General features: G+C 34.2%; 1 protein-coding gene across 3 annotated transcripts; it reads right to left on the bottom strand.

Moving 5' to 3' along the window:
- Nucleotides 1–4,831: 4,831 nt before the first annotated feature.
- Nucleotides 4,832–15,581, bottom strand: LOC125682557 (patched domain-containing protein 3-like). 3 transcript variants are annotated; one of them, XM_056155605.1, is made up of 5 exons: nt 15,467–15,581; nt 13,481–13,617; nt 8,609–9,570; nt 7,267–7,473; nt 4,832–7,101 (listed from the first exon to the last, which is right to left on the bottom strand). In XM_056155605.1, the coding sequence occupies exons 3-5, from the start codon at nt 9,564–9,566 to the stop codon at nt 5,702–5,704; spliced, it is 2,565 nt and encodes an 854-aa protein (XP_056011580.1). In that variant the 5' UTR covers nt 9,567–9,570; nt 13,481–13,617; nt 15,467–15,581; the 3' UTR covers nt 4,832–5,701. The 3 variants fall into 3 exon arrangements, with proteins under 3 accessions (XP_056011580.1, XP_056011581.1, XP_056011579.1); XM_056155606.1 differs by having other exon boundaries at nt 13,481–13,585; XM_056155604.1 differs by lacking the exons at nt 13,481–13,617; nt 15,467–15,581 and having other exon boundaries at nt 8,609–10,221.
- Nucleotides 15,582–21,593: the final 6,012 nt, after the last annotated feature.

Raw genomic sequence — 21,593 nt, 5'->3', positions numbered from 1 at the left:
AAACTGTGCATACAATCAATAACAATAAAAAGCATCACCAATATGAACACATTTTTCATGATTTAATCGTTTATCTAATCAAAGTTTACCAGTCTTTTGTTTGTCTGTAATAATTCTTTCAGCTTATACACAATTTACCCCTTTCTTTAGACCAAAAGTAGTGGAATGTTTCGCTTTTTATATCTTCATACATAGCCAGTTGTGGCTTACACTACTCCAGTGATTGGTACAATTGTCTGTGTAGAGGTGAAATTATTCTATTTATTTTCACAGCCTTGGGATGATTGGATTTAGATGGGAATTAAAATCCTACATTTGAATTTTGGTTTAAAGAATATTCCACTAGCGATTGTGAGTTCAAGCTTGAGCTGTGTGTATGCATTTCTATTTGACTGAACGGATGGTATAAACCTCCGGACTTTGTTGGGTAACAGTTGAATGCGTGTCCTACTGGTAATTTTAAAAATATTTTGATATAGTGAGATAATTTTTAAAATGGGCGTTACGTTAATTATTAAATGCATCTTTTCTTCCTTTCTAAACATATTAGGGGTTCGTTTGTTTCTTTGTATGTTGTTTTAATAATTATACAGTCGCACTGGGACATCACCAGATTTAGGTAAATGATTTTGACCTACATGCATTTTAGTTTCCCCGCGTTTCGAAGAATAGCGGGAAAACGTATGATAGGAACGTGTTCGAATGCCTATGCGTAGTAATACAAGGCGTGGCCATAGGAAGGCCTATATAAAGTGTCGATATAATGAGTAAGGTCATTCCAAGCCAGTCTCACGAAGTGCACGTAGCAGAATTTTTTATTATTATATTTAAAGCTGTATGGTCCGAATTACAATATTTTTTCCCATCTCGTAAAAACGCTATTAAATCATCGCACGTATGTAGTTATGAGACTGTACGACATATAATAAATTATTTCACCTGTTTTAACCCAAATAATTTGATTTTAAATCGATGTTTACAAATAACCGCGTCACTCTGGCATTTCAAGTGACAGTCACGTGACCAGTTCAAAATTTCAGATCATCGGTGGTCTTATCTGTGTAACGCTGTGTATTTTGTTATAACAGTGCCGTACCATAAGTTTAATAGAAATAAAAATATCAAATACCTCTTAGTAATTCGTTGTTTTACGCTCTTTCAGCCTTAAAACTAGACAGTTGTGTATGAGTTACATACATCATGTTGGGATTCCCCTGACGCGCGTGGTTCTATTTATAGACGTCTATTATGGGATGATTTATACATGTATATGTAGCCACTATATTTACTTTCTAAATAATATTCGCACTGTTTTCTTTTACAAGCAGATGTTTTCAAGCATGTAATTAAGGGAAAGTTAATAACTTTATAAAGTAATTAATCTGCTTTAAAGTAATTAAGTACAAACAAAAATACATGGGCATCGGGTCATACAGCTTTAATTATGAATAAGGTCCGATATTCAACCTTAGACGTTACTTAACACTTGCTTTCGGACACAGGTTTCCATAGTTTTTTTTCAAATATTTTATCTATGGTTTTTCCTGGGCGGTTTTTAACGTCAATGATGAGGGGTTTCTTGACATTTTGTTATTTAATTCAGTACTTGCATAAAACTTGTTCAAGTCAGTTACCATGCATGTAGCATATTTGTTGTAAAGTTATTAAACGCCGGCTGCCCAACAAGCTTGCCTGGCTTACACCAAAGTTGTGTTTGGTTGTCTTTTATGCAAAAGGATTGCATTCACAGAAGTGTATATTATACGTATAATGCTTATGGCCGTAGAAGTGAGGGTTTTTTCTTTGAAAGTCATATCCAACAACACCTTACTTAAAGTGTCGGATCTAAACAGATACAAAGCCAATAAGAAATTTATAGAAGCACTGAAAAGGTCACGACACTGTTCCTTTATCAAGAGACATCTATTACATAAGCAAATATCATATACTACACACTACGACAATATCAACAAATAATAATAATCAACACTAACAGACAAAATTGAGAATAAACAATATCTTAGTGTACTATTACATGACTGTGTTTCGTCACCAGCGTATCGAATTATATATATATATAATTCAATAAAAAAAGCATGAAAATATACAGTTCTAAAATATATTTAAATCACTAGCGCTTTCTGGATTTTAACATCCATCCTCAGGTGAATACAAATTAATAATGAATGCAAAGTTGTTTATCTTAGAGACGTCTATTGTGACGTCAGGAGTCTTTGCGAGGAGCGAATAGATACATGACGTCATAATACAAAAATTCGGGAAAGGTGACTTGGACAAAATAAACATGAACATTTACAATCAGAATTTTTCATATATGCATTGATTAAAGTTTGTTTAGTTTAGGAGAAAACAGTTTAAGGAAATAATTTTCTTTAGCAAGTCTCATGGACGTTGATTCTGTTTTAAGTTTATAAAATGGAAATACGCTGTAGTTGCCTCTAGCACAGGTGTCAAAGTGTTCGCTGCATGGGGTATTTCTTGTACTGGGATCGTTAATTTGTTGGCGATAGACACGCATCCTTGCTGTTAGTTGTGTTCCGGTTTGGAACTGTATATTTTCCTGCTTTTTTATTGAATTATTTTGACTGTGTGATATCAACTCTTTCTATTTGGATTATATATATATATATATATATATATATATATATATATATATATATAAACACTTTTCGAAATATTTCAGCCGTTTCACCAGCCTTCATCAGTCGTGTTTATTAAAATGCATAGCAACTAACGTTGAACAACGTATTATAACGTCACAATGTACATACATCTGAAAGGCAACGTCATGTATCAAAATTGCGCCAAAAACATCTGAAAAATTGCGAGAGCTACTGTAATAACCTGTTTAAATCATACCTGTAAGTGCACTCTAATTGGTGTAAAATAAATTCTTGCATATACATAAACATGTATGTTTAAAAAAAATATTTTAAATAGATAGTACACATATACTACACCCAAAATGTTCATTAAGATAGTTTATAGACAGTAATGTTCCCTTTTGTTTATACCAACTGGTATATATGTATTAAGCTTTTTCTTCCATAGATTTTCTCTATATTTCCGGTAAATATCGCTCTTGTACAGTTTTTCAATGCCTATTATGAAACGGCTGAAATATTTCGAAAAGTGTTTTAATGTTTTTTTTTTAGTATTCTTACAATATATATATATATATATATATATATATATATATATATAAAGTCTCTTTCTTTTAAGTAAATTTAAAAACAAACCTCTAAACACTTTGTAGGAATATTTCGACTGTGTTACCAGTCTTCTACACGAAAGCTTCTAATTTAGCAATAACTGAAGAAGACCGGTAACACGGTCGATTTATATATATATATATATATATCTGTGGTGCTGTGAGGATCTGGGGATAGGTCCTTGCTTGTCGTAAAGGCAACTAAATGGAGCAGTCCGAAAAAACCGAAGCCTAGTGTCACAGCAATGAGTCACAATAAAAATCCCATCCTGCTGAAAGGCCGTAAGCGCTGAACAGTCCTAAATTTTGCAGCTCTTCACCGGCAATGGTGACGTCTCCATATGAGTGAAAAATTCTCGAGAGGGACGTTAAACAATAAACAATCAGTCAATCTAACTATCTATCTGCGTAAAGGATATAAGCCAAAAACTGTCCATTCTGTTCTTTCTCTCACAGAATGGACAGTTTGAGGCTTATATCCTACTTAAAACATTACATCTTTTGTTCTAAGAATGGACAGTCTCAGGTAAACCCATTGACAATGATAATTATGAACAAGGCTATTTTGAATAGTCTGACAATATAACCAGTCTTGCGTAGAAGTCTGTTTCTTTTGTTCACTTATTGGACAGTGTCAGGTGAGTAGTCTTCTAAATATCAAAATTGGTACCGTATAAGTTTTTACATTCACTCACTCTATAGTACTGAGCCATATCAACATGTCTTCCTCTGATGGGGAGAGCATTTTCATTGCACAGTTAAAATTTAAGGATTTTAGTGAAAGCATTGCAAATATTCTGGATATGGAGGGTGAAAAAGTTATGAAGCCAAATTTTGATCTGAAAAGCATTGTGTTTTCGAATATTTGGATGAGGAACTAATTAACGCCAGCCAAAAGAACCCAATACATCTATCTCGTGAAGTGAAATTATTGATGAAAGCGAAAATAATAATTCAGAATTAGGATATGCTAATAAAGAAAACATAAAAAAGCGTTGTGAAGAAGTTTCGGAATATGCCTCTGAATCCATCGAAATTCAAATACAGTATGGAAATATGTCTTTCAAATTTAAGTTTTGATGCGATATAGTAATGGCCAATGGAATTAAAAAATTGTGAATCTTACGAGTTGAAGCAGAGAATTCTACTAAAGGGAGATATCATTTTTAAGTGTTTTAGTGATATTTCCGATATCTGTGTTGATTCTTACTCTTAGGGAATTTAAAATTAAATTTGTATCTCTTTGACAAATGTATTGTCTTTCTCTTATTTTCAGCCTACCAGTAGATGTCGAATAAGTTATTGGGTTTACCTGTAGGTGTCCAATAAGTTGACAATTACTGTCCGTTATTTTTAAGAACGAACAGTATCTGTCCGTTCTTAAAAATAATGGACAGCAATTGTCAACTTATTGGACACCTACAGGTAACCTTTTCACTACAAGTAGACTTTCTTCTATATAAAAGCCTAAAAAGGCAAAGGATTGCTAACAAAAATGTACTTTTACTGTAAATTACAACGATAGTAAGATAAAACTGGATTGAAGATTACTGTTTACCTGGTCGAGATATAGGGCTCATGTATATCCAGGGTTTGCCGTTCTTTTTTTCTTTTCTTTTTTTGCATTCTTTACCGGAGTTAAAGAGATTCATCACTTTTCGTTATCTTCACCTTTCATGAAGGATACTTGATGACATACACACCCACTGGTTGCGTGAGTCCATGTATATTTTGGGCTTAGTTTGATTCCAATAAGTACAAATATAGAATAAAAAATTAGGGACTTGTAAATTTTCTGTCATGTTCAAATGTTGATATATTTTATGCTTTCCTAGCTCCATAACTCTATACAAAATTTCACCACTGTTTTTGTCATACTTTGTCACAGCTGTCAGACATTTTTATATAGATTGATTGATTGATTTTATCTTGCTTAATGTCTCGCTCAAGAATTTTTCAATCATATGGAGACGTCACCAAGACCGGTGAAGGGCTTCAAATTTAGGCCTACCGGTATGCTCGACGCTTACGGCCATTGAACAGTGAGGGTTCTTTAGCGTGCCACACCTACTGTGACACAGGTCATCCGTTTTTCAGGTAATCTCCGAGGACCCGTGACAATCACACCTGATACCGAGCGTTTGTCGATGGAACTCTCACTACCTGTTTTAACGACTTACGTCTGTCGATGCCGGGATTTGAACCCCGGCCTTCCGCATGCGGGGCGAACGCTCTTACCTCTCGGGCACCGCGGCGGTACCATTGAATGGTAGACGGAAACACAAGTACATACATATTTGTAGTTCATGACTCGGTCTCTATAACAATACACCTATACTTGAATTTACATGCAAAAGACAGGACAATTTTTGTTTATCAGATAATCTATAGAGTTTCTTCGCTATAGTTTTCATTCGAGTTTTACTTTCCCTTGGTACCCTAAATGATCAAAGAACAGGTTGTCAATCATTAAACTGGACCTGATCTTGCTTTAGAATTCGGCCCAGGTATGGGTGACGTTTCTCCGCTTTCTTTGTCTTCTCCTTTGTTATTCAATGGACCAATAAACGAGAGGATCACTGGAATCAAAAGCACCGAATGGGCAAGACCGATAAATATCACAAGGAACATCAGCTTTCCAAACGTTTTAAAAATATAACTGTTGGCAAATCCTAAGACAGAGACCCCCAGGAGCGTAGAAACCGCAGCATTGAATATTGGTCCTCCTGACCTGTCCAAGGCAAGCTGAACTTTAGCATCTCTGTTATCTGAGTCTACGGCAAGATAGGCGTGGCAGATATGGGCGCTGAAATCTACAGAGAACCCAACAGTCATGACAAGGTGTATCATGGATATGGTACTGAGGGAAATATCCCAATAGTACATAAATCCAAACACTCCAAGGAGGATGGTAAATAAGGTCACCGCTATAATGGTGATAAGGGTTGGATGAGGCATGAAGAAGATGGTGACGACTATTATAACAACGATGGCGATTCCGACAGTTTGCAACGTGCTTGGGAGAATTTCAACAAATTGTTCAAAGAAAATGAATGGGTCAGAGTATACTATCATTGGAATTGCAGAATTATCTGTCACTTCCCGCATGCGCAACATCATTTGACCTCGGTCGTAGGTAGATTTTAAGCTGTTGGTTTTCAAGTAGAAACGGGACGAGGTAATAGTCGATCCCGCCGAATCAATCACTACATCACTGGCATACTGTGTTATATTTGTCAAAAATGTCTGGAGAGCCGTAATAAACGCAGATTCTGAGGTATCAACATACAGAGTGGATTGTTTGAAGGCCGTCAACCAGTTTAATTCAAAGGACGAATCTATGTCTTTGTCGTTCTTCGCCGTAGTTAGTACTGACGTTATGACACTCTGTGTCCATGCAGAAGAGTAAGTCAGAGTATTCTTTACATTAAAAGACATAACTATCTCTGTAGTAAAGTATTCTTCGATCCATGTGGCGTATTTGTGGAAGAAGGAGTCATCCGTAACAAGATTGGGTAGAGAAAGCCCTTGTTCAAGGTGGATGGCACCATACACAGAAAGTCCAAAGTAAATCGTAAAAATAACTATAATTATAATCTTTAGTGCCAAATAACTAACAATCTTTTGAATGAGTTTTTTGGGGTACCTCTCCAGAGGACTGTCAACATCTCTGCGATCTTTAGGTGGATACCCGGCACATGCGTAAAGTAAACATCCTGTTTTGCCATCTTCTCTCAACGATTCTTTTTCTTTTGTTGTCACACAACAAGCCATACAATGACGATTGCCTTTAATTCTCCTTTCATGGATGACTATGCAAGCTGAGAAAATAGTCATTTGATTGAGGTAGCAAAAAAGCACAGCAACGCCTGAAACAAAGACAGATTCTTTCAAAGATTATGCACATGTATTTTTATTCTGAACCACCATGTTCAATGGATTGGAAAGCCATTGGAAGTAGTTTGTAATGAGATTATGAACGAATTCAAAAAATGATGATACAGATCTAATTTCATAACATAGAATTTACTTACCAGTATAAATGCAGAAGTTTCTGACGCTAATGAAGACTGAACTGGCTCCAATGAGAAAAGCAAGAAAGTCTGTCACGGACGTGATGGTTATGGCTATTCCACTGGTCTTCATCATGAAGTAAATTCTGTCCGATACGCTGGATTTGTCTACCGACTTAGCATCAGCTATACCCGACATCAAAATGAAAACATCATCTATTCCAATTCCTGAAAAATTAATAAACACAGAACGTTTTAAATTTGATCAACTTAGTATATCTCAGTTCCATTCCCCTCAGACGTATTTTGGGCATACCATAAACTCAAGCGATTTCTCATTATTAACATTGTCTGTGTACAAAATGATTAAGTCAATAGTGTTTCAATCGTAGAAAAAAGTGGTGTGTGGATCCAAAGAAAAGTTGGCTCATGGACCCAAAGAAAAGATGGTGCATGGATCCAAAGAAAAGATGGTGCATGGATCCAAAGAAATGATGCTACGTGAACCCAAAGAAAGAGTGGTGCTTGGACCCATTCTTAAATTACTGTAGGCATCATACGGAATGGAAATGTGATCGATATAACGTTATCTCCATGTAACATATGAATAACAAGGTAATGTTAAAGGTCCTTGGTGAGTATTTTTTATCTGAACTATTCAACACTATGGAATTAATTGTTGATATTGCCTAATATTTTCACTTAAAGAGGCCTGTCAAATATACTTACTATTCATCTTTTCGCCTACTAGTATGCTATAAAACAAACATTAGCACAGTCTCGAACTTAAATACTTCATGAGAAGAGTACTCATTGTAAAAACAATATTTTGGAGAAGAGGTCTGAAAGCAAAGAATATGGTTTATGTAACTAATCCTATTTAAATGAAGGACAATATCTATAGATAAATATTTTTGCATAGATAATGTGGAATCATTAGAATTCGTGGTGGCTCAATTTTCGTGGAATTCGTGGGTACCCCTCACCCACGAATTTACATCCTCAACGAATAATGACAACTAGGATACAAGAATCTTACAAATATATAAATCCATGAAATTACGTCCCCACGAACCCGTAAAAATTCAGCAATCCACGAAAATTGGCCCCCACGAATTTAAATGATTCTACAGTTTTGTCAAAATATTCAATATACATGTAACTGTTGATGTGTATTACATGTCCCTTATTTCACTCTCCCATTACAGCCAAATCAACCGTCTAGCTGTCGGAATATCAACACTCAAAATATTGGAATATCAACTCTCCGGCTGTCATAATATCAACTCTCCAGCTGTCGAAATATCAACAACTCTTCAATAGACTACGTCTTAATTTCATTTTGAAATATATAGTTACTTACCTATTATAAGGAAAGGCATGATCCCAACAATGCTCATAAACTTCACTCCAACGAGACTCGCAAAACCAAAGGAAGGCAATATAGAAAGAGCAGCCGCAAAAACTCCAGCCTGGCCTAAAAAACTTCTGTCTGCTATAAAATTACAGTTCATTCTCGAGGTGGCAATGGAAGCATACGTCATCATTAGTGCTATTGTCAAAGAGTAAAATAAAATGTCTCCCCCTACATTATTTTCAAGTTCGTCATCTAATGCACTGGAATATGAATATGCTAATTCTGAAACATTAACAGGAACATCCGCAATGGCAGCGACAAAAGCTTTTTCCCACTGGTCTGAGTATGAGTTGCGAAGATAGTACGTAATTTTTACTCCAATGGCGGATACGAGCATTCCGTTTGATGCAGAGGGACTCGCAAGAAGAGAAGATAAAGACGTCTCCTTGAATATTGGGTACGTTATATTATTCACCAACATCATTTGCTTGAAATCATTTGACAAGAAGATGTCACCCGATACAACACAAGCGCCGCTCTGTTTGGCACACATATCAGCAAATCTATAAACTGTTCCTGCTACAGTAATGGAAATCGAGTTCCGGACATAATTATCAACTTTTTTAACATCATCTAAAAACGCTGACGTTAGCATATTCCCCCTGGTCTTCGTTAGAATCAGAACTTCCGAGAAAGCGGTTGTTTCTTTATGTGGATAAAATTCTAAGGTACTAGGGTAGATGTTCTCTAAATAGTCCCTGTCTTTGGAGGCCTGACTGTTAACTGGTGTATAAAGTCGCTCTGCTCCACTTTCCACCTCGAGTCGAAGCATACCTAGACCAAGGAGACAATTTACTGCGATGGCGATAACCAGGATTTTAACAGGATGTCGCTCAAGAAATTGTCCGTAAAGGCCAAACAGACGACCTATCTTTTCCTCGTATTTAAGGTAACAGTCACCCATTTCCCTAAAACACAAACCAAGATAATCTTTTAATCGTATGTACATGAAAGGCGAAGATAACGAACAGTGATCAATCTCATAACTCCTATAAGCATACATTTCATATAAAAACCTGGAAATGAAAACAATGTCAAAATCTGAAATTTATACCGTTTACACATTATCATATTCAACTAACTTTCATGCGCAGAGTTTGGCGAGCAGGGTTGTATAGAATTACGTTTAATCATTTTAAATATTGGGGGTATTCACGATGATGTGGATTGAAATTCAAAAAATATCCAATAGCGATTATATATACAGTAAATAAAACTTGATTATTAGAAAGTCACTTGGAGTTCCAAATTAAATGTTCCTTATGTAAAACTTATACGGTACCAAGTTTGATGCACCAGATGCGCATTTCGACAGATAATATCTCTTCAGTGATGCTCAACCGAAATATTTGAAATCGGAAATGACAATGAAGCTTTAGAGCTATTATAGGGGAAAACAGTGTGCCATAAAAGTGAAGTCAAATTCGTCTAAGGATAAGAGCTATGCGTGAGGGAGATAATCCTTAATTTTGAAATGAATTTCTTTTATAACAGCAATTAAATATACACCCGTATTTTCAAGCTAGTAACGAAGTACTTAGCTACTCGGCTGTAGAGACCATCGGGGACTAACAGTCCACCAGCAGAGGCCTCGACCCAGGGGTCATAATGTAAAACTTATACGGTACCAATTTTGATGCACCAGATGCGCATTTCTACAAATAATGTGATGCTCAACCATAAATGATCTCTCTCCGTATTGAAAATTAGATAATAATTTTACGAATGTAATCCGTCATGCCGAGTTGACCAAAGGCAAAATGAACGGTCGTTCATAAGTTCAAAATTTGAAACTCAGTATAGCGAATGTGGTTATACTGGTAATCTTTGTTCAGTGCGAGAATCTAAGGACAAATTTATGAATACACGTCGTTTCTTCTCGTCGTACGCAATAATCAAAAACATAATGCACTCTGAATTACAAACAGAAAACTGCTATATTTAAACAATGGCCTAATTTCTTGGACATTTTCAGTTAGTGTAAAACCTAATTTCGGTAAAATGTTTTAACTTTAAAGTTATATGGCGCAAGTTCCCAGTACAGTCCCGGACCATTCGATATCTGACATATTTGGACTGTTTTCTACTTATTACTTACTTTCAAGATCTGTGTTATCACATTACATGTTCAACCAAAATAAAAACTTTTTTATGTTTATCCATGTGTCTGTACATATCAGTAACTGTTAATAAATTATTGCAAAAAGTGATAACAGTGACTTCTATACTCACGGAACACATTAAGAGCATCAAAAATACCGGATGAATATCGTATTTAAAATTGATCGATGTGTCAGATCGTTGGAAGGGGATGTCCTTCGTTGAATGAGATGTATATAAGTAATATAATCGTAGGATAAATCTTCATAAAATAATATACGAACACCTACACAATTTATGCTGATCATACAGTGTATGTTGTAAACCAATCTCAACTTCTCGGAAAAGCCCGAGAATGTGAGATTGGTTGTAGACGTAAGTGTCTATGGTGTTGATTGGTTCCGGGTGCATCGTCCTGGAAATTTCCATAAAGCTGATTCAAGACTAAAATCACGGATTGAAGAAACGAACAACCATATTTCCTTTATTCAACAATTATCAAAATTTATTTCTTTTGCAAGATCAAAATCAAGCATCGATAAATAATGGATTTACTTCATATCGTAAAGAAAGAAAACTGGCCTAGATCCACCATTTGACTTTGAAGTGTGTCCGCCACTGTACTCTCATTTTTGCTATTTCAGGGTAGTTTATCGAAAGCGGAAGTAGGTTTTTAATTAATTTTACGATATTTACTAATCAAGTAAGATTCTGTTATAGCTTACAGACTTTTCACGTATGAAACAATATCAAAGGTGCAAGCAGTAACTTTGGAGCAAGCGATTCGGAGTTTATTGGCAAAATTTGTTAATTTATAAGTATAGATACTTATTAGCTGTATGAAAGGCGAAGATAACGAATATATATACTGGATATCCACTTCCGCCCCTACCATGGTTTAAACTCATGACCTACGGAACCAAATCTCTAAGCAGCATGTGATCATCATGCTAGACCGCTCGACCATTAAGGCAAGTCAAACCGAGTCGTATATCTGAAATCGGGGCTGAAAGAATTCCTGAAAATATTCTATGTTCCGAAACATTTTGTGAAGAAATGATCAATTAACATTGTTTTAACAGACAAGAAAATCGGTTTCTGGAATTTCAGTTACATAAATAATGAAAGGTTAAGAATGTAAAACTTATATGATACCAATTTTGATGCACCAGATGGGCATTTTGACAAATAATGTCTCTTAAGTGATGTTCACCGAAATGTTTGAAATTCGAAATAACAATGAAGTTTTAGAGCTATAATAGGGAATAGTTCACGTGAATTGAACTTAATTTGAAACAAAGTTCACTTAGATTTGCAATTGCAAATGAACATTTTAAATCTTACGTTTTACGGAGATCTTCAAATAACACACGGCTGAAATCTTATGAATCATGATTGTACGTACAATTTATTTGAAATACAAGTACATGTACCTATTGGTGACGATTCACTTACAGATTAATATAAAAATGCCATTGTTTGCAAAAGAGTTGTCGGAGAAATTTCCTACATGTATACTTAAAGTTGAAACAACCATCAACTGGTGAATTTTAAAAGTAATTAAAAATTCCAAATAAGGCCCTAAATGAGCCTCAGCAAAATTATTTGTGAAGATACTTCTAGTTGAGTCAACTATTGGTTGTTTTTTGTTGTTGGTTTTCTGTTTTTGCTCAGAGCTACAGAAATATAAGAAGGAAATGTGGACGCGAGTTGGGGTTGAAGCCACATCTTTTGAAAACCAGATTATATTGTAGCTCCGTAAGGTGTGGATTTGAAATAATTCGATTTTAATTCTATGTACCAAGTCCAAGATGGAGACAGTTACTTCAATTTGCCCTTGATAGATACATAATGTCAAGTTATTTTTGTCTTGATATACATTTACACTTCAATTCACGTGAACTATTCATAACATTTCATTATTTATGCATAAAACTATTACATTTAGCGACTAGTAAAATCTAATCTTTTCGAGTAGACTTTCGACCGGTCTGGAAATCTTGCTTGTGTTATGGACCGGCAATGAATAAAATTTGATGATGGTATCAATTTCGGAATCTCGTGATACTCAATAGTATCAACGTTTGTATCTATCCACCGCTTTGTTTGGAGATTAAACACCACAGTCACTCGACAGTCACTCGACGCAATGTAATTAATTATTTTCATAAGTAAGCAGAACATCTGAACTGGTGTTGCCACACAAGAACAACTTCTCATTTTTTGGAATATATTTAGCAAAATGACATTTCTTCTCGTTTTATGCCATGATCATCTAGTGGAAGTAACCGACGAGATCCACCAATATCAAATAAACCGAGAGTGTAAAATCTTAGTTAAGATAAAATGGGTTGAAAACACTACTTTTCAATGAATTGAATTCATCCTTTGTAATAGTCTGGCAGTTATAAGCGGCTTTATAGTGTAGATTATCGTGTACTTTAAGCCATTGAAATGATAAAAAAAAATCCTCTTATTTACTCCTCTTTTTTCTAAACTCAGTTATTCGATATCATACTATCATTCCTGTGTTTCGTCATTTTAACAGAGAAATAATCGATACATATACATTCTAATTCATAGAACCATGCGTCTCTTTAATTAATTAATGTTCAGATGATGTCTAATGTGGAGTTTCTGTTAGATTTATCAATCGTATCAAATATATTGAATATCAAGCTTTCGGTTTCTTATACTGATATAACTAAATACTCTTACCTGTTTAAGGTAGCGGCAACATCAATGGAACTGATGATGAGATCCGTCTGATGGGTGTGGTTATCCAAAAATCAATGTTTCCAGTTACGTACGTGCGTACTTAAGCTAGTTGTTATAAAACCATACCATTTAATGTCCTAAATAAGGATGACAAAAGTATTTTAAAAATACAATGTCTGTCTTTAGTTGATTGGACCCAGTAAGCAGTAACGGAAATCGGTCAGATAATGCCCTTTCAATTCAATAAAATACAAAGCAGAGCGAAAATTTACAAAATGCTTTAGATTTTTTAAAAATGATTGAGTAATCATTACAGTTTCCAAACCTGGAGATTGTAGAATCATTTGCTACTTATTGATCTGCTATTTCTTTGAATTCATCATCGTATAGAGCCCTTAAAACAGACAATGTGTGTGCTTTTTTTCGCGTCATTTCTGATAACTCTAAACAAATCCAAAGGCAACAACATTCGCCGGAGTTTCATTGCTCGAATCTATTATTTAGCTGTATGGTCCGATGTTCATCTATTATATTTTTTTGAAAGTGTACATAATTACTTTAATTTCTTTGGATATATTCACGGTTCATTCTATCATATACTCCTCACTAGAAGACGACATCAACTGTTGGTATATTCACATACATATTTGTCGACCCCCCCCCCCTCCCCCCAGGTAGCTTTAGGTACAGGGAAACCAAAAAAAAAAAAAGGAGGGGGAAGAGTAAAAAGTGGTTGGTTGGTTGTGTATTGCTTAACGACTTAAAGACTCAGCCTACTTTCGCTACTTCTCTACCATTTACCTTTGGGGGGAAAATGTACTCGTCAAATATTTCCCTTTGGAAAGGAACGTAAATCTACAGTAATAGAGATGTTTAACCGTATAAAGTTTGAACGAAAATGGTCCAGAGTATTTTTAAAAAGAAGAGAAAGTTGAAAATTTCATGCAGGCGAATATATATATACTGATAGACTAACAAACAGGGACAGACTTCGATTAGAAATTTTGTTCTTTGAGCCTTTGGCGCAGATAAGCTAAAAACTTTGATTTCTTGATCATTTCCTCTCAGACCAGCAGAAACATGCCAATAAAAAAATGTCCAGGAAATTAGGATATCTGAGTAAAAATCGGAAGTTGACAATCATGTGACTTGATTTTCAGGGCCACAGATGAGAACAGTATCTTACGACTGACGATATATTCTTTTCAAAGGACAATTTGACCAAAGGTTACAATTGCGAACGGTTTATGGAGGCGGGGGTACACCTCTCTCTCCTCTTCACTATCCCTGCCTCTATTTCCTCTCGTCCCTTCTTCTCTTCCACGTATATCCCAACGTTCGCTCTATTTTTAAAATATCTCCCCTTCGCCTTTCAAAATATCTTATATACAAGATGTGTTTGTGAAACACAAATGCCCCCGATAATGGCCAATTCCGAAGATGGCTAAGGTCACAAGGACAAATATCTTGGTACCAGTAGAAATATCTTGTCACAAGAAATGCTCATATACAATATGGAAGCTCTAATATTTACCATTTAGAAGTTATAACCAATGTTAAAAAAAAAATAAAGTAGGTCAAATGTCAAGGTCAAAAGGTTTAGTACCAACGGAAAGGTTTTGTCACAAGGAATACTCATGTGAAATATCAAAGCTCTATCACTTACTGTTCAAAAGTTATTAGCAAGGTTAAAGTTTCAGACAGAATTACAGACAGGACAAAAACAATATGCCCCCCGATCATCGATCTTGGGGCATAAAAATGTGTGTTGCCGAACGTTGATTGGCCTTTTGAAAAGGGAAAATTAAATATAATACTGCAAGTAGGACTTGTGATCAAGAATACTAACGATTTCCCAATGTCTCATCAAACTTTTTCCTGTACAGGCCCTTGTTTAGGCCATTCATTTCTCTATATACATGTATATTGTATCCTATATTCTCTAAATAACCATCAATCCCCTTCAACATAGAGAATTATACTTACGATTGCTGAAGTTCATATAAATACCAATATGTAGAAAGAGACAACAGTACTTTTATTGATTTTTAAAATCCTATTACACTCGCTAGGACCATTGTTGTATATCTGAATAACGTACAAGGAAGTTATGTCAGGAAATGGAAATCTCACAATGCATTTACATATGATACTGTGCATATGCTAAAAACCCAGAGGGAAAAAAAACCGCTGACCTAAGTCTCTCAGTTCTTCAAATCAATAACAACCTTCGGAACTTTGATAATACATTCATTGCATAAGAAATTGAGAAAATGGCTCTGATAGTAACTCTTTAGTTCAAAAAGTTAAAACAACGAAAGAAATAGAGGTTTTACAGTACACTAAGTTCAACCGCGACTAAATTGTACCTCTACTGTACACCAAGTTAATAAACAGCGACTCTGATGATACCTCTACCGTACACCAAGTTAAACAGCGGTTCTATTGGTGCCTCTACCGTACACCAAGTTAAACAGCGGTTCTAATGTTGCCTCTACCGCACACCAAGTTAAATGGTGCCTTTACCGCACACCAAGTTAAAAAGCGGTTCTAATGATGCCTCTACCGTACACCAAGTTAAACAGCATCTCTAATGATGCCTCTACCGTACACCAAGTTAAACAGCATGTCTAATGATGCCTCTACTGTACATTAAGTTTTAAAACAGCGGTTCTAGTAATGCCTCTACTGTACACCAAGTTAAAAAGCGGTTCTAATGATGCCTCTACTGTACACCAAGTTACACAGCATCTCTAATGATGCCTCTACCGTACACCAAGTTAAACAGCATCTCTAAGTACTTTAAGTTTTAAAACAGCGGTTCTAATTATATCTCTGCCGTACACCAAGTTAAACAGTGGTTCTAATGATGCCTCTACCGTACACCAAGTTAAACAGCGGTTCTAATGGTGCCTCTACCGTACACCAAGTTAAACAGCGGTTCTAATGGTGCCTCTACCGTACACCAAGTTAAAGAGCATCTCTAATGATGCCTCTACCGTACACCAAGTTAAAGAGCATCTCTAATGATGCCTCTACCGTACACCAAGTTAAAGAGCATCTCTAATGATGCCTCTGCCGTACACCAAGTTAAACAGCATCTCTAATGATGCCTCTACCGTACACCAAGTTAAACAGCATCTCTAATAATGCCTCTACCGTACACCAAGTTAAACAGCATCTCTAATGATGCCTCTACCGTACACCAGGTTAAACAGCATCTCTAATGATGCCTCTACCGTACACCAAGTTAAACAGCATCTCTAATGATGCCTCTACCGTACACCAAGTTAAACAGCATCTCTAATGATACCTCTACCGTACACCAAGTTAAACAGCATCTCTAATGATGCCTCTACCGTACACCAAGTTAAACAGCATCTCTAATGATGCCTCTACCGTACACCAGGTTAAACAGCATCTCTAATGATGCCTCTACCGTACACCAAGTTAAACAGCATCTCTAATGATGCCTCTACCGTACACCAAGTTAAACAGGGGCTGTAATTGTACCTCTACCGTACACCAAGTTAAACAGCATCTCTAATGATGCCTCTACCGTACACCAAGTTAAACAGCATCTCTAATGATGCCTCTATTGTACACCAGGTTAAGCTTTATGTTTCTCCGCCCTAAAATCACTACCTATGTTGAACGTCTTAAAGTTGCCAAAACGAACACCCTAATCACTAGAATACCATGACCAGTCGTTCTCATGTGAATGTTTTCACTTTTGAAATACTACCTACTGAGCCATTTATTCCCAATTTAGCCAAAAGTATTGATGGGCTATAGGGAAATAGCATAGCGTGATCTGTGGGCCCTCTACCTCTAACGACAGAACGAAGTGCCCAAAAGTTCAATAAATTTAGGCAGTTGCATTCTGTAGAAACTGTCAAAACTGAATAACAAGTACATATGTAGTTGACTTATTGTTGTGACTGGTAATGTCTCTTCTACAACAAGTGGTAAAACTTTATATGCTCCAAACGATATCAATTATAGATGTGATTTTTTTAAACGGGCTAAAGAATGGATTAGTAAATATACAGCAAATTTTGATAATCTATTGATATGTGGTGACCTTAATTGCTCAACAGAAAATGAATCAGATAAAAGTGTTATAATTTTAAAACAACTACTGAACAAGCTCGATTTACACGACATGTGGAAAACTATGAAAAGCGGAAAAAAGGATATTCATGGTGTAACGGAGTAAATATCCCAACAAGTAGAATAGATTATATTTTACTATCCGATACCTTTTGTTTTCAATGTGAAAATATAAGGCTTCAAAACATTCCTGGTTCACACTCAAACGGTACTAGGATGTCTGATCATAAGTGTTTAATTTTTTCTTTGATTGTAAATGAAAACCTTAGAGGTCCAGGATACTGGAAATTTAACACATCTTTAATTGAAAATGAAACCTTCATGAACGAAATGAATACATTCCTGAAAAACTATAATTTCGATAAAGAAAATGCACTAGATTCATGGGAAAATTTGAAAAGGAATATAAAAACAAAATGTATAAATTTATCGAAAAATATATCTAAATCTTACAAAAACAAAATAAATTCTATTCAAGGAGAAATAAGTAAGATAGAAGACTTGCCATATGAAAAAATAGATATGAGTAGAAAAAGAAAATTAGAAAATGAATTGACAGAATTAATAAACAAAAAGGCAAAAGGTGCACAGGTAAGATCAAGGGCAAAATGGATTGAAGAGGGAGAAAGAAATACCTCTTATTTTTTAAATTTAGAAAAGAGACGACAAATATCAAATGTGATAAAATCATTAAAAAATGAAAAAGGTACAGTTTTTGATGAAGATGAAATATTAGATTCTACATGCAATTTTTATGAAAAATTGTATACATCAAATAATGAAAATGATAATAAAGTGAATGAATATTTAAGTAATATACAATTAGAATATAGTCTAAATGATGAAGAAAAAAATGAATTAGACACCCTTCCCTCACTATCAGAATGTACGGAAACAGTATTCATTATGAAAAAAAATAAATCACCCGGATCTGATGGATTACCGTGTGAATTCTATCAAACTTTCTGGGAAAACATAAAACAACATTATTATTGCACTCTTCAAGAGATCTTCCAAAAGAATACAATGACATATTCACAAAGACTATCTTTAATTACTCTCTTATTTAAAAAAGGAGACCCGCAGAGTCTTAACAATTATAGGCCTATTAGTCTTACAAATACTGATTATAAAATAATAGCTTTTCTTTTAGCTAATAGACTACAAAAAGTGTTGGATAAAGCAATACATGTTAATCAATCAGCTTATATAAAAGGGAGAAATATAGGTCTGAATGCAAGGTTAATTATTGATATTTTTGAATATTGTGAAGAAAATGATATAGAATCAATAATGTTATTTCTTGATTTCCAAAAAGCGTTCGACTCTGTGGAATGGAACTTTATGACGAAAGTTCTTAAAAAATTTAACTTTGGCGAAAACTTTCTCAAATGGGTCAACATACTATACAATAAACCTATATTTAAAATAAAAAATAATGGATGGATGTCCAAAACATGCAATATGCAGAGAGGTATAAGACAAGGATGTCCCATCTCTGCAATATTATTTCTTTTTGTTATAGAAATATTAGCGGTAAATATTAGATCGAATTCAAATATTAATGGATTTCAAAAACCAGGAATGACTAACAGTATTAAGATTATACAACATGCAGATGATTGTACTCTTCCTCTTAAAGATGAAACCTCTCTAGAACATTCTTTAAAAGTCATAGCAAAATTCAGCAATGTTTCGGGTATGTATTTAAATATGTCAAAAACAGAATGTATATTAACGGGTCCTCACAAATATCATTATAAACAAATTAGAAATGTTAACGTAAACAATGATAGCATAAAAACTCTTGGAATTTATATAGGACACAACAAAGAAATATGTTATAAAAACAATTGGACAAAAATTGTAGATAACTTAGAAAAACTGTTTGAATCATGGAAAAAAAGAAAACTAACCATTTTTGGTAAAGTTTGTGTCATCAATAGCCTAGCAATATCAAAGATTATATATGTTGGATCAGTTCTGAGCTTTCCAAATGAAGAAGTAATTAAGAAATTTCAAAGTTTGTTATATAACTATATATGGAACAAAAGAGATAGAATTAAAAGAAATACACAGATTGGAAATGTCCTAAAGGGAGGCATTGGAATTGTCGATGTATCTTTGAAATTAAAATCCATAAAAGTATCTTGGATAAACAGGATTTCAAGCGAGAGAAACTCTCTATTCTTTTTTGTAGATAGTTTGTGCAAAGAAAGAGACTTTGATTTTGAATATCTATGTAAAACAAATATTACGAAATCAAATGATTATCAAATAATGGAACATTTTCCTCTATTCTACAAGGAAATGCTTGTATTTTTCAACGAATGTAAAAAAAAAAATAAAAAACAATTTTATCTGAATGCATTATTGAAAGAACCGTTGTGGTGTAATAAAAATTTTATGTACAAAAACAAGCCAATATTTTTTCATAATTGGCTGAGGAGCGGTTTTAAATTTTTGAATGATATTGTAAATGAAAATGGCATAAAACCTTTGGAATGGTTTGATGACAAACTTATATGTAAAAAAAACTGGATGTGTGAATATATGATTATAAAAACAGTTATAACAAAAACCTTCAAAAGTTATGAATTTTCAAATATACGATACGAAAACATTTTTCATGGGAATACATCATACGATTTATTATGTAAAGGACATGTTAAAGTGTGTGATATCAATTCAAAGTTGATTTACGAAATTCTTTGTCATGAAAAATTTATACCTCCATTACACCAAACATATTACGGAAAGGTTTTTGAAATAACAAAAACGGCTTGGAAATCTATTTATGAACAAAAAATCTTATCCATAAGAGACAGAAGTATATCAGAATTTAATTATAAATTATTAAATAATCTATTGTGTAACAGAGAATTGCTGAAGAAATGGAAGATAGTAGAAAATGATTTTTGTGTCTTTTGCAGAGATGCTAAAGAAAACAATGAACATCTTATCTTAAAATGTAAAAATGTTTCTCATATATGGGACATTGTTAAACAAATTTTAAAATTTGATATATCGTGGAAAACAATTGTGATAGGATTTTACTATGAAAACAATGAAAAGACACTCTTTTTGAATAGCATAATATCTCTTATTGCCTGTAAAATATACAAGTATAAAATGTATTGTAGATTAGATAACAAAGACGAAAAACCTCAAGAAATATGTAACCACATAAAAAGTAAATTGAATTTTTATACAGAAGTGTACACAAAAATTCAGGATAAAAAATATGCTAAAGTTATGAAAGCAATTAAAGACAAATTGTAATTTATACACCTTTGCAGGTATGACTTTTTATAATATGAAACCTCTGACAAATATCTGTCTATGCACATTTTTAACTATGTTACAATGTGAGTTTATTTTGAACAATTTGAATTGATTACAAACAACTATATTTCTATATCAAATAAAATTTTGTAATAAACCTTTTATATACTGGTATTTTGCAAAAAGTTCCCACTATGAGGAGGGGTCCTGTCCTCCTATAGTGCTGCCATGGGGGTTGTGATATGAACTTTTGAATTGTTAACCCCGCATATGGCAGTTTCAGGTTCTTTATGTACATAATTATATTGTTGTGTTGTTGGTTTTTCCGTAAAAATAAGAACCTTTTTTGCCATAACATGTTAATAAATTTTGTTATATAACAGTATATTATATGTGTGTGTGTTTGTATGTATGCATATATGTGTTTTCTATATGTAGAAATTTATATGATAAATTTATATATATGTATATGTATGCCTATATACATCTAATCCAAGGGGCCCCTGGCACCCTAGGTAAAGATTATAAGGGGGTCTCTGCGGAGACTTTACCCCGAAATAGTAATGTATTTTGGAATTAAAGACTGATATATGTGGGGAAAAAAAAAAAAAAAAAAAAAAAAAAAAAAAGTGGTAAAACTCACCTGGGTCCGGGGGAATGGGATAATGGGATGGAGCTATATGACTTATAAAGTGAAAATGTATTATTTCCGTAA

The sequence above is a fragment of the Ostrea edulis genome, chromosome 2 (genome assembly GCF_947568905.1).
Source record: "Ostrea edulis chromosome 2, xbOstEdul1.1, whole genome shotgun sequence".
Classification (NCBI taxonomy): domain Eukaryota; kingdom Metazoa; phylum Mollusca; class Bivalvia; order Ostreida; family Ostreidae; genus Ostrea; species Ostrea edulis.
The sequence above is the reverse complement of the archived record's forward strand: the minus strand, read 5'-3'. Positions and strand labels throughout refer to the sequence as shown.